An 18660-nucleotide genomic window follows, 5' to 3' on the forward strand; every position below is an offset into this window, starting at 1 on the left:
TTGGGTAAGGATACTGCATGTGAAAAGTTGAAGTAAAATTCCATGTTTTAGTAGAAGAATTATGCGAAACTGTGAAGAGGATACTTGAAACTGGCACTACTGATATACATGGTTGAGATAGAAAACTAAAATTTTCAAAGATTATGCTAAATATCTCTGGGTAAGTATTTAACAACAACAAAGAAAAAATTATTAATGTAGATCTTGTCAATAAACTTACTGTAAATACAGATATAAATGCCACCATGAGAATATTAAGATGTACATAAGTTATCTCAGTGGATCTGTAAATGCTTGGCACCTGCTGTAGATATCAGGTAATAAAATAAAAAAAACAAATGTGGTCATTGTACCACAAAGAATTGAATGAGCAAGAGAATTTGCTTTTTATTGTTGCATCCAAGTTTGGATTATTTGGCAACAATCAATAACATTTTATCTGACAGAGAGAAGAACAGTATCATATTAATTTTTTATTTACAGTTTTTTACAGACTCATTTTGATTTTCTGCCTTATAATATTTAATTAAATGTTAATCATAAGGTTATTATTTGCAATACAGCAGAGGTATATTACTTAAACTAGTCAAAACAATTCTTAAGTTATGTTGATTATAAGAATGTATACAGCTGTTTGATATAGTGGTAATAGTAGGGTTAAGTAACATTTCCATATGTTTACTACTACTTTCATCAAAAGATGCTTTTATTCCCATGTACATTAAAAACAACTAAGTATGAATTTACTTTGAGTAAAAGTTGTAGTGATAGACAACACAAATTGCTTAAGAGTTTTTCTAGCAAAATGTAAGTTCATAGTATTGTTAAAAGAGAATAAAGTTGGGGTTTAAAATTAAGGTACATGTATAAGGTTTTGGGTATCACACTTAATACAGTGTAGCATAATCCTGGCACATTATTTCCAAAATGGAACAAAAAATGAACATGCATTTAAGATTTTTGCATGCATTTTTTTGCAACATTTTTTACCCTAACTTATCAACACATTACAAAGTTTTATGTTAGTAGCTGTCAAATCACAAATCAACTTACAAATTCATTTTGCATTTAAAAAATTTCCAAAGATTTTTTTAACATGATGATTAACAACATTAACATTTGGGATTTAATTTCCTGTGGTGAACATAGCATATAGCTCAATCAATAAACAAACAAAGAATTTCAACAAAAATAATTAATTGAATCTTTATATTTACATCAGTTGCTGCAACATGTTTCAATGCTGTAATGCAGATTTAATAATCATTAAATTGTAAAATGAATGAACTGATGCTTAACCACTGCCTTTGTAACATTTGTAAGATATTGTGAGAATTGAAAATTAAAATGCTATTTTTAAAATTGTTTTATTTTAAAATTAAAACTTGACTGTATATATTTCTTCAATTAGACAATATTTTATTTTTGTTTTTATTTATTATCATACTCTTAAGTCATGCTTATAAAACAAATCTGAGGGAAATTTATCATACCTGTATATTTTTATATATGCCCACATTTATATAAAGGTCAAGTTAAATTGTCTCCAAAATTAGTATGTATACACAGGTTAAACTTATTATTCTTTTAATTTGTCAGTACAGTATATTATAGGGTGAATGGTAGATTGTAGCAGTATATATCAGCCATTATAAGAAGTTATAAATGAAAGTAAAGTAGAGTATATGAAATACAGCAACCACACTATATCTGCTGTATCCTGTACTGACAAGACCTTTCACCCAATAGCAGGGGTTATCAGGCTGGCTGGGATGTGACAGATACAGTAGTGATTGAGATGCTATTTATATTATCAGATTACTTGAACAACAAATGTTTTGATGTGAACTAGAGTAAGTTGGTGAAGTGTTAATACTTTTACCAGTTTTATTTAAATCATCATGGTTTATTTGAATTTTTTGTGTTTTAATTTTTCTCATGAACCTTTTCCAGTTAAAGAAGAGTTCAGATGGAGCTATTTAATTTTCTGTTTGTTTACATTGTATTTCAGTTTTACAAGTGTTGTTTTGTATTGTAGTTTCTATTTTTCTTTTACATTTATGAACAGATCACTTTTTAGTTTGGTCTGCCTTTTATAAACTTAGTATTTCTGTTTGTCAGTTGTTAGATTGAGTAATATCATTTGTTACTTAAATCTGCTTTTGTGAATTATTAATAGTTTTATTTTGTTCTGTTCTTCTTTCAGCTAACCACAACATGAAACACACAAGTTACTAGTTCATTGTTACAAAAGTAAGATACCATGAACACATAGCAGCTGTCTATTTTATTTTGTTAATTATCAAAACTACTCCAGTAAAGTGTATTTAAGTATACTTTTAATCAATAATAGTTATAATGATTATTGGCAGTAAAACCAACAATATAACTTTGAAGAATTCTTGCAAAATATTTTAGCTTTTGTGAGGAAAGAAAAACTTATTTCAAATCTATCCTTACACTGTTTGACTGCAAATTTATTTTTCATAAGAAAGTCAAATAAAGTATTGAGGAACACTTCCTCTTGAAGTAAATCAAACTAAAGCTGTACTTAAGACTTAAGTAACTCTAAACTCTCTAATGTTGTAGATGGTGCTGCCCGAGCTGGAGCTGCATTATTTAATGAGTTACGGAATGCAGTATTTGCTAAAGTAGCTCACAGTTCTATTCGTCATGTAGCCAGGAATGTTTTTCTTCATCTTCATGACTTAGATCTCAGTTTTCACCTTTCACGTCAAACAGGGGCCTTATCAAAAGTAATAGATAGAGGAACTAGGTATGTGTGTATCAGATTTTTTTGTTATACTGATATAATTTCCATATTTAACCAGTATATATTGTTAATATCAAACATAGAGGTCATGTTATGTAACCTATCACATGCTGTTATTTTAAGGTTAAAAAAATCTCAATTGAAGAATTGACCAATTTGCTAATCATTTCTGATTTATTGTACAGCTTATTTGTCAAATTATTTTGTTATTAAAAGTCTCATCACTTTTATTTATATTTTGAATGCTGATGTAAGTATGCATTAAAGATTTGTTGATATTTAAAATTCTCTAAATTTTGACATTATAGGTAATCACAGGCATCTAATAAACATTTTATTTTTAATTACACAGCTGTTAATTAGATTTGTTTTAGCACTTGGTATTTCTTTTCAATCATTGATCAAACAGCTCATAAAATTAACATAACTTAGGAAGTCAGCATGGGAATATTTAATTTTTTTAAGCTTAGAAAGTTATTATTTCTTCATACAAGTTCTAATTTAGCAGCATTATGTGCCATCCTTGAAAACAGTTGCACTAATATCAGTGTGTCTGGCATCAAATTCTTAAAACATTGTATACTAAAGTTCAGTGTCCCCTGCTGGTACAGTGATAAGTCTATGGATTTACAATGCTAAAATCAAGGGTTTGATTCCTCTCGGTGAACTCAGCAAATAGCTCGATGTGGCTTTGCTACAAGTTCAACAACTGTTAAATCCATTTAGTAAGATCATATGTAAATATTAAGATAAATAGTTTGTATTATAGAAGTTTAAACAATAGACAAATGTTGCTCTTATTAAGTCTACTGATTTATAACTCTAGAAACCTGGCTTCAATACCCATAGTTGGCACAATACATACTGTCTGTTATATAGCTTTGTGCTTTGTTACAAACTGTATGCTCAGATTGCTAATTTCAAAGAAACAAATTATAATCATATTAAACATTTAAAGTTTAATTAAGAGATATCATGCTGTTTATAAATATAATATTAATGGTACATGCAACTGGGACAATTGACAAAGGTTTTTTTTATATATCTGTTATAAATGTTTTTCTTCAAGGTACTTGTGTTAGGGCAAGTAACACAATGTAAGTATTAATATTTTATGTTTTACTGTATGAGGGAATGCATTGCAGAAAGACAAAATACAGTATTGTTTGAACTGTACTTTTGAATTAAAATGTCATTAATTTTCTTTTTGCACTAAGTTTATTTAAGCAGTCTGATGAAATAAAGGATTAGAAAGTCTTAGCCCAGATCAGCATTTTCCAAACTTTTGCCATCCATGAATACACTTTAAAATGTTGTATGTTTTGTAGTTTGTTTTTCTTACTTATTGAGTTCATTTATAAAAAAAATATGTATTAAAAAACTTAATTTTACATTATTTGAAGTATTAACTGTAATCATTCCTCCCCCCCAATGGATCAATAGCACTCTGTGGGGGGAGGGCTTGTCTCACACTTTGGGAAAGGCTGGCTTGAATGATGTCTGCCATGAATTTACTGTTTAACTTTTGCAAAACATAATATTTTGCTTGTCATTGTACATAAGTATTCATTCCAATTAATCTTTAAAACAGGGGAATCAACTTTGTTCTCTCAGCTCTGGTCTTCAATGTGGTCCCAACAATTTTTGAAGTGACTTTAGTCAGCACTATATTGGTTAAGTAAACAGAACAAATATGTTGAACATATCTGTGAAAATTGAATAAATATACAGTCTAGAAACAATGAATAATTAAAAATGGCAAGTGTAAAAAAAACTTGCCTTTGGATTTTAATTGTGTGATTATATATTGACTAATTATGTTAAATTCTAGTGAAGGGTATTATTCAAAATAAAGAAAAATATACATTAAAATTATTAATATTTCAATGGTTTTTAAATCAAGTAAATTAATTCATTACTTATTTTTGAAATGCAGATTAGATTTTGAAAGGTACTCAATTTTATTAAGATATTTCTTTTGGATGTTAAGATTAAACACTTTGCATTATGACCCAAAAATTATTATGCTTTTTATGTGTTCAGGAAATATATAACTTCTTTAATTTGATAACTTTTATGACACTATGAAAAACTATGAACTAATTGAAGATTTCTAGATTGTTAGATTTATAATTTAACCATTTTCTCCATATTAAGTTGGAAAACATAAAACTGTTTAGATGCAGTATATTTACAATGTTGAATTCGTATTCTGATTTCCACTATATATATGTATTGTGTATATATCTACACATATTAGAAATTATTATACATAGTATTTTCATTATATGCTGTTTTGTACAGTTCTGTGTGTGTGTTTTCATTTGTTTTCTTTTTAACCTAATAATTTGTTGTTTTTGTTAGTATTATAAATTTGGTGGGAAATTTGCATTGGTCACACTAGGATGTATTGGAACTTATGCTACATACACTTTTGCTGTTACAAGTTGGAGGTAAGTAAATCAATTTCCTTGAAAATATTTTAATTTTTTTTTAAAAAGCTTTGATGAAGTTTTTTTAGAGATGGTTGCTTATTATTTTTCAACTGAAATATGAAAACTGTAGCATTATAGGCTGTATACAATTTAAAATGCTAAGAAACTAATTATTATTCAAATACAAATTTGGTGTAACTGAACAGTAATTTTGAAAAAGAATTTCAAAGTTTTTCTATGTGTTGCAATAAACTACTCATCTAAGGAGTTTTAGAAAGGAAACGAGCCTTTACCAAAATTGGATTATCTGTTATTTGCATTCTATTATATTGTTTACTTATGATTACCTCCTGCCAATAAATAGCAATTACAGTTATGCATGAGCAGTTTGGACTGCAAAACCAGTGCTCCAAATTATGATACAGAAAAAAGGAGAATGTTGTTCCTAAAAGTTACCCTATTACTGCTGTTTCCATGGTTGTCAAAAAAAATTTTTAACTGCAATATATTAACTTCTTTACAGGAAAATTTTCCATCTCTCAACCTTAATTGAATAATGTGTGATTTAAGATAGTAAATCAGTTTACCATTAATTTGTGATTTCACCTTAAAATAGTTTACATTAAAAAAACATTTCTTGAATTGTTATGTTATTGCTATAGTAATTTGTAACTGTGTTACTGTCTTTGCAGAACAAGATTTAGATTAGAGATGAATAAAGCTGAAACTCAGGCAGGAGCTAAAGCTGTAGATTCTCTCATCAACTATGAAACAGTTAAAGTAATTATTCTATTTCTTTGATTAATGTTTAGTTCTGAGATAAAATATAAAGTACTGAAAGTAATTACTTGCCTTTATTCTTAATTTTACTTCTGGAACAGTAATTATACATTCTCTTTGTCTGGCTTATTTCAACTGTGAGAGTAATTATCATTGCACATAGGTTGAGTGTTTGTATAATTAAGAAGAGTGAAATTGTATATTGTATTTTATAATCTACCTTGATTAAAAAGGCTACATGTTATTCTTTAAAGACCTGTGTTTTCATGATAAAACATGTTGAAAATGTTGTACTTTACTTTCACAGTATGAAATGTGGTGAAATAAAACCATTTTTTTCGTGATTTGCTATATAATAATGCTTTTGTAATACTGAAAATAATAATGCCTTGCAGATTAATTAACTGCCATGGTTTATAATATTTCTTCTGTTGTCAAGTTGAACATATCTACAGTTGGTAGTCACAGTAAAAACCAACTATTATTGAAATTGTATCACCATCATCTTGACCATCATTTTGCTGCCATCTCTTACATTGGTACTTCAGATTTAGATTCTGGCTCAAACAAAGCATCACTTACTTAACTTCAATTATTTTTTCAACTTCATTCACAAAATGTTTGGTTTATTATGAGATGGGTAATACAGTCAGCATTAATGGAGTTTCTACTTAACCACACAATAAACAATGACAAGTGAAGTTGTTTTTTGGCTTATATCAGGCCTCAACAAATCCTGGGTGCAAGGTTCTCATAATGACTAAAAATTTCATTGTGGCACCTAGTATTTTCTCCCATTTTATTCATCCACAGGGTTATATTAAATAGACACAAGTCTAGTTTTGTTTAGATTCTTGGAAGCTCAAAACTATTTTCACATGAATTGAGTCCTAAATTGTTTCTATGATTTTAATGATTGGATTCAGCTGTTCTTCATATTTCTTTGGGAATTAAGTGCTCCAGTTGTAAAACACATTACTAATTTTTTTTTTTTTTTTGTTCTCTCCTTTCAATAAATCAATGATTGTGTTTATACTCAGATGGACTTGACGCAGTTAGTTCAGACAATACTGTCAAGTGGTTATTAATATCTTGGTCATTAACATACACTCATTGCAGTGAAAGTAAATAAATAGACACTAGAAAGCAAAAATTTTGGATAACATAAACAGAAGTAACTGAGGTATTAAGTTACATTAAGCTCATAATATTATACATGTATTTATAATTGAATTTTACTGTTTTATTGCTCCTTTAAACCATGTTTAACTACTACGTGCACTGTAATAAATTTTAAATCACTTGAAGCTGGTTCAGCTCAAATTGTGCTGTTGAACTACATTATACTTACTTGGTGCTCACATGCTTGCCTTGCAAAACAATTTTTATTGTTGTTTATTTTATTTAATCTAATCTTAACTAACCTAAAATGATTTCTATTTTTACATTTTAGTTACTTTTATAACAATAAATAAATAACAAACATGGAAAACAAGAAATAAATTACTTAATCTTCTTTTTTCTTGTTGTTGATTGTTAAGACACTTAAGTCTACGAATTGTATACTAATGGAATTAGTGCATTAAATAATGCACCAAAAACCATAGACTAATAACAAACAAAAAGCAGACAATTTCTCCTAACTCTTAAAATTTCCCTGGTTTTCTAACTACATGGCAAGAGCCATTAAAAATTCATTCAAGCTTGCCATTGTGGTTCCTGCAGGAACCAAAGTTGTATTATACGGGCAATTGATTCTTATCAATTCAGAACACAGTGTTATACAATAAGTCATTTGATAGATGAAAACATCAAGTGTCTATTGTTTACAAGCGATGTATAATTAAACATAAGAGTGAACTTTTAATGAATTATAAAAGAGAGGATGTGACGAGTGAGTGTAGCAGCATAGGTCTGATTTTCTATTCAACAGCTTTGTAACCAAACAGAGTTGAAGAATATAACAAATGTGGTTTATCTGAGCAATGAGGGTTTAATAGAGAGTAATTTACTTTTGATTTTGTACTTTTTCAAGGGGTGATTGATAAAATCGGGATTATGACATTCCAAGATAAAATGTGTCACACTAGGGGAAATTCAGGATTTTTTAAAAATATTATCGTGTAGAATTAAGAACATAATACTTAAATACTATTAAAATATGTATTATTAGCTAAGGTTTTATGCTATTCTAATTGGAATAACATAAACAAAAAGTAGTTTAATAAAATTTTGAATATAAGACACTAAAACTTTGTGTTATGTGTAATAAAAATACCAGGGTATATGGGGTTAAAAGGAAGAAAGATGGTCATTTATATCTATTTTGAATTTGTTTTTGGTTGTTGTATGGTTAGTCAAATTGACTGAACCTGTTTTGAGTTAGGGTAGAGAAAATAACAGATGAAATATAAAGTTTTATTGGGGAAAAATGTTTGAAATGTATTTAGGAGGTTTTACAGGTTATCTAAAGGAAATTTGAGGGTTTTAAGATGGTGAAAAGTATTTTTAATCTTAACGTGAAAATTATTTTGCATGTGAACTATTTAAAACAAATACTCTGTATATTCTTGGACAGATCTTTATCTTAGTTTGTTAAAAGTATTTCACCAAATAAAAAAATTGAATTTTTTGTATGTGAAAGAGTGCTAAATATTGTGAAGCTATATTTGAAATCAGAAGTATTAAATCTATAAAGACTTTTAAATGAGTACAAAAGGCCACATGGTTGGTCAAATTGACTGAGCCCGTATAGGCAGAGATTTTTATTTTACTATTTAAGTTCTTTGTTTTAGATTATAATTTTTTTGCTGTCTCTTAATCACATCACCATGAAAAATTATCAAAGTCATTTCAGTCATAATCATAAAAAGCCAATGGTTGGTTGGTCAGTCACTCGATCACACTCAATTTCTCAGAAATTCCTGAGTTACACGAGTCCAATTCCATTTTTTCTCTTATAATAGTTCCTTTTAATTGTCCATTTTCATTTTAATCGAATTTATTCACTAGCATTGGTTTAAATAACTCCTAAATTTTGGCATTTTTTCTGCTATAGATACAAATGCATTCACACCCTATCAACAGCTGTGAAAAATAAGTCAAACATTGGCACAAATCTGTGCTTGGGAATTATTATGAAAAAGTCTTTTTTAAAACAGATGGAAGATCTAAATTATTTGTATGGAAAAGGACAGTGTGTAACTGGGCAACACCCCAACACAACCTGAAAATGCATCTGTGGTTGAAGGACACCTGCTGTTCACCATAGAACAGTGGATGACAATTGAGGTTGAGTGAAATCTTAATGTGTATTTTGTATGTTCTCGTATACTATGTTTTTAATCTTTAATCAAATAAAGTTAATGAAGGTACAAATATTTTGTGTTTCTGCCTTAACAGCTAAACATAAAAGAGGCAAGGCTAGGCTTGAATCAGCCGACTTACAATTTGAATGCACATGAAACTCTGGATATCATACAATACCTGAATTTTTAGAACCAAAATTAATTTATGAATGAAAGTTTTTCTGAAAGATGTAAATTGTTGTGAAGAATTGTGCTGGCATAATTATTTTGAGAAAATCTGGAGGAAAAGAAAACTGCAGATGATCGAGCATAACAGAGGCACAGATAACCGAGGAACTTGTGTAGCCTCCATTTCACAGTACAAATGGTAGAGAACTTAGGCTAAGAATGCCTGGCTCCCAAGTTTTTGGGCTAGCTCTAAGATCTGAAAATATTTGTTGAGGCCTGGCTTATATAATAGCTCAAACTGTTTCTAGAATGTACTCAAAATTTTCAAAATGTTTTGAAAATGGAGCTGTATAACTTATATTTCATAGAAAGTATTATGTTACAGATTTAAAGCAAGTTGGGATGTATTTGTAAGTACAAACAGGAATCAAAATTTTTTTGGTTGAAATTATACATTTATGGTTGTACAAAACTAGAATAATAAGGGAGTTACTTTGTTGTTGAATGCAGATGTATCCAGAGTAGTATATGTGTGTGTATGTGTGCTTGCATATAAAATAAAGAAGAATATGGCTGTTGTGAGGCACAATTTTTCTGGTGTTTATATCATAATAGGGAAGTCATACAAGAGAAAGATTTTGAAAACAAAACAACACTGCCTATGGGTTTACAGTTTGACAGATTAAGAGAGGAGACTTATTATAATAAGACAACAATATAGTGGAAAGTTTATTATTAACTTCCTACACCACAACTTCTTGTGACAAACAATTCTAAACAGAAGAAACAGACAAAAAAGAAAATATAGGTGTTGTTTTAAAGATCCCACTCAAAAATGTTACAGCTGTAGGTTGAAATGGATTGACTACAACTGCAAAAATAGACTTTTCGTAAGATAACCAAGATGATGCATGATGACTTTTCATTGGAGAAGGAGTAATGGTATAAATTGTTCAATGCTAAGTCATACACAGTTTAGTGTTTTGCTTTTACTGAAAATGTTTGGGATTGCTAACTATTTGGCAGTATCAAACAAACAGAAGACTGGAAAATTTTATCAGTACTTTTAATTCTGCATATTTGAAAATTAAACAAGACATAAATTTTGCACCTTGTTATTAAAATAACATTGTCTGGCTGTACTTGAATGATGGTGAGAGTTCATAGAAGTCATAATAAGCTGTTCACGTTTTGAAATGAAGGTTTCCTGGTATTTATTGAATATGTGGCAACATTTGATCCTGTCATGAAATATTACCATCAAGACAATTAGTAAGCACTATTTTGGAAAAGGACATTTGGCACAAGCTGGTTCAATTGCTCTCCAAGAGGATTCAGTTACTTGTTGCTTAGTTTTAGAAATGGCAAATATTAGTAACTTGACTACTTTAAGTGTAAGCTGCATTAAACAGATAACAGTGGCCATACATATGTTTCGTTTTTCTTATTCTTTTCAACTTATCATTAGGTAGTATTGCCACAACATAATTTTCAGTTAAATATGAAGCCACTGAATAGAATTAATATTATTCATATACTCCTACCTATAAGGAGAGGCCTTCATTGTCTGTTGTAGATTACAAGACTCTCACAGAGCCAGTGCATAAAATATTGTTCTATTTATTCCAAAGAAAAGGCAGTTTTTGCTAAAATATGCATTTAATTTCATATCTGTGGCTATTGTTGTGACATTACATGATTTGCTGTAAGAGACCAACCTCACCAGCAGATAGTTGTAGAATAGGGATTCTGGCATACCTTGAACTATTCTACCATTTCATAGAACAAAAGATTTATTTCATCAGAACATGAATGATGAAAAACCTTTAAAAGCTATGGTGAATGGAAGAGAGTTTGCAGAATATATGATAGTCAATGTAAAATTTCCTCAAAAAAGGAACAGCAGATTTTCTCCAAAAAAAGACATTTTTGATACAAAGGGTGTATTGAGCCTATCATTGTTCAACAGAAAAAAAATTCTTAATATAATAATTGCATCAGAAAAAGAGATGTTTTAGCAGCTACAGAAACATATGTAATTATTTCAGTTTTCTTGACCATTGCTGATTTCCCAAGGAATATGTTGAAACACTTATTTCAAAATTAGCTTATCAAATGATAAGGTATTTATGTTATTGCGATAAATATGTGTGTGATGAATTACAAACCAGTACACAGAGTGTGACAAACACAACTCTAAAAATGTGTTGTGATACGTTTGGATGATTGAATTAGTATCATTGTTTCTGAAAGTATCTATCTCTTTGAGAATTCTGCTCACTTTGCACATAAATTTTGCTAATGAAGAAAGTAGCTTTCCCAAGTATACATTGATTAAATCTTACATGAGTTTAACAAGCATTATGAGCAATGATTGTCTAGATATTGGATTTGAAACAAATAGTGTGTAGTTTCAATTCGGTGAAAGTAAAAACAGTGAAGTTTATATAAGTAGAATTTGGAATTGGACCTGTAGCCACTTGTTAAACATTACTATATTTCATCAAATTTAATTAACAAATTAGGTTACGTATTACTCATAGTCCTATGGTTTTTGTGGCACAATGGTTTGGCAAATAAAGTAAAATTAATTTTAGTTGTAACTCTGGTTTTATTGCACAACAATTTTGATTAAATTCACTTCTACTCATCACAAAGTTTGAATCTTGTACTGATATGTTTCATTTAAACAATTTTAAACTGGAAGTGCATGAAAAAGACAGTAGATTTGTTTCTGTGATCAGTGAAACAGCTATATTTTATGATTAAAAATTTACAGAAGAGTATTTAACGTTATCAGTAAACAGTTTATATGGTATGAAATGTTACGCCATGCATCTTTATTGAAATATTTACATGCTATTACACTGTGAATTTTAGAATTTTTTTAAAAGTATTATTCTTAAAGATAGAATATCTTTTTTGTCTACCAAGTATTTCAACAATGAAGAGTATGAAGCAAATCAATACGACTATTACCTTACTAAGTATGAACGTGCATCTCTGAAAACAACAACAAGTCTTGCACTACTTAACTTTGGACAGAATGCTATATTCAGTGGCTCTTTAGCTGCTGTCATGATCCTGGCCAGTAAAGGCATTCTAGCAGGTATGTACTGAAAATTTGGTGTTTTGTATTCTAAAAAATATACATGTTGTATGGGTTTATTTTACCAGAAATTACAAAAATAGTGTGACTATAAGAAGAAAAAAGTTGATCAAGGTTTTGTAATAACTATATTTTCTTTTAACAATAGAACTACTACTGGGGTTAAAATTTCAACTTTTTAGACACATTTTGTAAAATATTTTTGTGAGTCCTTTATTTCAGTGGTTAAATGGTCCCACGAAGCATAAGAATCATGCAAGAAATATAAACAAAAGTACTATCAATATTACAAATAATCCTACTAGTTACTACAGGAGTCTTATAAAATATTTTATGCAAGAAATTAATAGTTTTACTCAGTTATTTACAGTGGATTTTGTAACAGACAAAACATAAGTGCTCAACATGGTGTAATTTATGGATCCCACCAGTAATAGTACAGAAAAAGATTTAGTTTTAGAATTACCCAGAATTTTAACAGTATTTTCTGTTTGAAAGTTTTTAATTACCTTAGCATCAGATAGGCTTGTAACACTATATAGATAGTAATAACATAGTAGTTTACAGATTTAAAACTACATTGTTTACACACAAAAGTCCAGCAGTATTATACTAGAATATACATCTAACACTAAATTAGAATTAAAAAATATGGTAGTATCAAAAAAAGACATGTTTATTACACTTGTTGATGATAGTTGAAAATACACTAGGGTCAAATAAGTTTTTAACATGTGATTGGAAATACTAGAAAGTACAACAATTTCAGACAGATTTACTAGATGTAGTTAATAATAGTAGAAAGTAAAATGTTGTCAAATATGTTACAGCACTTGATTGAGAACAGTAAGATATCATAACTGAGAGTGTATTATTATATAACATCCTTGGATAAAACTAGAGACAAATAAACTGATGCATTGGTAATATTTTTTTTGCCAGTTTAATGCATTGTGATGTATTGATTTTTCTGATATTTTATAAATGAACAAAATGTCTTTTATCCTTTCTCTTTCTCTTTTTTCTACAAAACTTCTGCTTGTGTTGTCATCTGTTCGAGAAACATGAAATTAGTATAAAGTGAAATTTCAGTTATAACAATAAGTGTACTTGGGTGAAATTTTGTCAGGGTACAAGCCTCCTGACTTAGTTTTAGGTTGTTCAGAAATAAATACCATTTTTGAACTGTGAAGTTTGGAAAAGTATAAACCAGTGATGTAAAGCATGCTTTAATCAAAATAAGAATTGTTTGCTTCAACACACTTTTGCTGATGTGTAATGATGCTGGTTATGTCCCTGCTGTAGAAATCAGAGTTTGAATTGTCATTGGGTCCCCCACTAATACAGCAGTAAGTCTATGGAATTACAACACTAAAAGCAGGGGTTTGATTCCCCTCAGGGGGCACAGCAGATAGCCTGATGTGGCTTTGCTATAAGAAAAACACAATTGTCATTGAAAGCTTCTTCTGCAGCTATTTAGTTTTGAAAGTGTTTATTGTTCAAAAAGGTGTCAAAATGCTTGGAGAAATGAAAATCTGTAGTGGAAAGGTCTGAGGAATAAGGTGGATGAAGCAGAACCTAGATTTCCAATTTGTTCAATTTTTGGAGTGTCATTCTTGACAGGTCTCATAATGCTGATTTTGTTGATCTTCAGTCATCTCATACAGGACCCACTTACCTAACTTTTTTGTCTTTCTAATTGCACTCAGGTGGTTGGTAATGCTTGATTTTCTTGTACCTAGCTTTTCTGCAAGCTCACTTAATGTTATGTGAGGGTCTGTTCCAACTGCTTCCCTTAATGTGTTTTGACCTAAGGATGGCTTCCTTTCATGACGTTCATGGTCTTCAAGATTTTCATCTCCATGTCGAAAGCTGTACGTTCAGTAACAAATCCATGGCCAAATGCCTGCTTGATGTTTCATGTAGATTTGGTAGCTCTCATCCAAGTTTGAAGCCATAGAGGAAAAGCAGATGAAAGTCCTTCTTGTCTATGCTGCTTTGGGGGTTGTGAAACTTACTCCAAGTAGAGTTGAAACAGCAGACAACTAAGATATCTTGTAAGTGACAAACATTGGATTAAACCAAGGATAAGTTGCTCAGTATTCAGCTTTTAAATGTGTTACCATGAGAATTCTGACATTTATTTCTGGACAACCTAATAGTTAATTACTTACAAGACCACTTGGCATGAATGTACTTGGAATAACCAGGAAAGTAGTTAATTTCTTTAAGCAAGAGCTGAACATAAATTAGTAAACTATGAGTAATAGGACCAGGATCAGTAAGAGAAATGTACCTTTAGTAAGAGCAAACGGTCTGTACTCATAGTTAGAGATTAGTATCTTGAGTTTTAAAAATTAAGTTACAAATTTGTTTCAAAAATTGGTTTTAAGCTAGTTTGTTATAAAGGCTAAATTCCTGTTAGATAGCTTATACTAGTTATGGCTTTGAGACTATACAACATTATTTTTTCAGAGTTATGTCTCTTAAAAAAAGACAGATTTGCAAAAGAAAGGCTAAGATTTTTGTGAACAAAAGAGCTAAAAGCAATGTTTGGAATTATTTGACACTGAAAACAATTTTGACAAATAGTTATAAGAGTCAGAGTCAATCAGATGAGAGTAGCCCAACAGTTGGCATTGAGTGTTTTGTTGATTAGCTGCCTTCATAATTAGGTGCTACTATAGGATGATTCCATAGATTTGTGCAACAACTCAAACAGGTAAAAAATATAAAATTGTTCCCCTTTTTTTGTTTCACACCCAGTTGCATAGCTATATATCTGTGGGCTTATAATGCTAGAAACTGGTTTTGATACTTGTGTTGGGCAGAGCACAGTCCATTGCATAGCTTTGTACTTCTAACAAACAAGCAACTATAAGTTTGCAGAATAAATGAATATATATACCTTGTATCTGGAATGTGAATATATTGTCAGTGGTTGCTTTAGCCCTTAAAAATTGTCACATTTTTTTTAAAATCTGGATTTTCAATCATAGTGCATATTTTTGTTTTCACATATTATATTAAAATAGTTCCTTTTCAATTTACTAAGTTCATATGTAAACTGTAGCACACCACCTACAGTGATAGATATGGACACCACAAACATACACATTTTATATGGGTTATTGGGTATTTTAAAGCTATATGTTAAGCTCATGCTTTATCAGATGTTTAGAAACAGTAAATACTCATTTATCACTCTTCTGTTGCAGTGATACTGTGTGCATTTTTCCAGATGTTTTAGTCTAGATAACCTAATATTTTTTTTATGTGTTTGTGGTAACATTAGGCTCATAAGTGTTGTATCTGTCACTACATACTTTAATACTTTGTAACCAACCAAGGGAAATGAATAGTCGTAACTCATAATAATGTTTATTGGGCATATGAGTACTTATCCATAGTAGAAACCTGATGTTTTAATTATTTTACAAGTAACCCAAATTTAAACAACATAAATATTAGAATAACATCAATTAGTTTTCTAAAAATACAAATTTTGATAGTTAATTTTCATTTTACAAAATTTGAAATTATTGAGGAATGAATATGAATAAAAGAAGAAAGTCTGTTCACAAATATTGTACCATTGTGAGTACAACTGTTTAACTTTTACATGCTGGTTGCTGTAATGCTTTAATTTTACAATGATAGTGTGTTAACTTTTTAACAGTTAGCTGTGTGACACTATCACCAAATTTGAAGTATCATTTTGCATCAAAAAATAATCTTTTCATACAATAATATAGTACTTTAGATTAATCGTTGTTGACCATGTGGATCCAAAATACTGAAGTAGGTCAAACATGGTTGAGATAACTTTACTATATACTCTTTGGTATAAAAGTTTTAATTATTATAACTTTAACTTACAAAGTTTAAAACCGGTTAAGGAACTAATAATGAGATAGTTTAGAGTCTGATTAGATAATGTCAGTTTTTTCTGATGAAAACTTTTGGATTCTCAACTGAGGGACTTGATTTAACAAAAGCCAATTAACTGTTTATAATAAAAGTTCTATGGTTTTTGGATATATGGATTTGAATCTTTGCACTCTTTGTTTAAGAGTGTGCTTGGAGCAGTGGAATATTTTCATATTACATAATATAATACAAACATTTGGTAATTTGAACTGGTGGGTCTTGTTGTATCTGCATTATAGAGTCTCAGTGCTCTGTTGTTGTTTTTTGTTTGTTTAATCAAAACTTCCTATGTATATAAAATCCTGAATTCTTCATTAATGTGATATCTGACCTTTCTATAAATATGAACACTGAAAACACTTCATCACGTCACTTTTTGAAGTGAATCTTCTACACTAGTAGCCTTATAGTCTGTCTATACTGTTTATAGAATAAATTAACAAGTAACAAAACAGCTAAACAGGGATAATGCAATACCTAAATATATTTCAGCAAGTAAATTTGCATAATTGAATTGGGAGCAAGAATAGATTTAAAAGCAACAGGGACTTTTGAAAATCAAATTTGAATGAATATACATATACAGCATTCTGGCAAATTGATTTAAAATGTAAATAATTAGTCTAATGTGCAACTTACATGAAAATAGAAAGTATGATAACATTGTATATATAAATGTAAGTTAAATGTGAACAAAAAAGAAAGAAAGAATAATTTTTTCCTGTGTGTCAAAATTTGATAATTTTTAGTTTTGGAAAGTATGTTTGCACAAAATTATGTTTTTTGTATTTGTTTTTATGTTGCAAAAATTATTATTAATCATCAGTTGCAGTTGACTGTGTTTGTTGCCTACTGTTGAATATTGTTTGGTTGAAATATGTACTTTTAAGTTTCACCTCTTTAATACAAACTGATTGAGCACAACAGTTTCAACTACCATTTGTTGTTTAATAAAAACAAAATACTGAAAGTTTGATTTGTGTGCACATTTTCCAAAACATACTTACCATCTACTGACACTAGCTATTTCTCAATCTCCAGGTTTTCCATTTTTTGCTCATCTGTGCATTGAGAATGTTTGCTTCAGTCTTTTGTACCACACACAAATGCCTTAGGCAAATTTCTCTCTCAACTTCAATGTACCCTGTATCTAGGCATTGTATATAAGCACCTCATCCTGATAATTTAATCTCTCTTTCTCAACAAAGCATTCAGCAAGGATTTCTATCAACATTTGGTTTATCTTTATTTACATTGTGAATTAGAACACAGTTAGTATTTCTATCATTATTTTTCATTTATAATTGTACATTATATAATTTTTTAAAAAATAATTATGCACAAGTATGTATTCCAGAGTTGATGTTTCTACTACAGGAGCCAACCAGACCTCTTCTTCCACCTCAACTATCAGGTGTTTTTCAAGAACCAAGGGAGTGTTCTCTCTTAGTTGAGGCTCTCTAGGATATGATTCGCAGTGAGATGGAGGCATGTGTGAGGACCGAGGGTGTCTCTACAGAGAGTTGTGAAGCAGCATTTGCAAATGACCTGGGAATGATTGACAAGAATTTAGCTTCACATTTTCTAGCTCCTTCTTTTACTAGGGCAGCTTCAACAGAGGAGCATTTTGAGCAGCCACCTCCAACTCTTTTACTTCAGTTGGTTAATAGAGTTTGTGAGGTTTAGGGGATTTCTTCTATTGCATTTGACACTACTCCTTCTCTGTTAGCAGAAAGGATGGCATGTAATTGCTTGGTTTTTTCTCCTCCTGATATTGCTGTTCATTCTCAGAGATTTGTCACTCAGTTACACAATGGGATAGCTATGCATTGTCCCCCACATTGTATGAGTGTAACTTGGCTTCTCACTGTCAAGAAGAGGCCTGTTTAGATTCTCAGTGGATTTACATCCCTTTTGGATCTGTGGGAGTCTAGATTGGAACCTATGATTACTTTACATAGGTGACAGTTTTCTCATATTCATCTCACACTCACAACTGTCTTGAGGTATTTATCTTCATTTCAACTTTTGTTGAAGCTTATCAACATTCCTCTTATCAATTTGAGGATGAGTTGAGGGTTTTACTGATTTCTGCCTTAGTCAGATTGTCCTTCATTCTTCCTTTGGACTCCTGGTTATCTGTTTTTGGATTTATTC

General features: G+C 30.0%; 1 protein-coding gene across 4 annotated transcripts in view; it reads left to right on the plus strand.

The window, feature by feature from the left end:
* The window catches only part of ABCB7 (ATP binding cassette subfamily B member 7), a 57857-nt gene that overhangs the window by 19540 nt on the left and 19657 nt on the right, over window positions 1-18660 (plus strand). For all 4 annotated transcript variants that reach the window (XM_076495925.1, XM_076495943.1, XM_076495933.1 and 1 more), the window contains 5 exons: window positions 2590-2776; window positions 4365-4446; window positions 5138-5226; window positions 5901-5988; window positions 12399-12573. In XM_076495925.1, coding sequence (XP_076352040.1) covers window positions 2590-2776; window positions 4365-4446; window positions 5138-5226; window positions 5901-5988; window positions 12399-12573 — 621 coding nt within the window. The remainder of the gene's footprint in view (window positions 1-2589; window positions 2777-4364; window positions 4447-5137; window positions 5227-5900; window positions 5989-12398; window positions 12574-18660) is intronic.

This window comes from Tachypleus tridentatus, chromosome 1 (assembly GCF_004210375.1).
Source record: "Tachypleus tridentatus isolate NWPU-2018 chromosome 1, ASM421037v1, whole genome shotgun sequence".
In the NCBI taxonomy this organism is placed as follows: domain Eukaryota; kingdom Metazoa; phylum Arthropoda; class Merostomata; order Xiphosura; family Limulidae; genus Tachypleus; species Tachypleus tridentatus.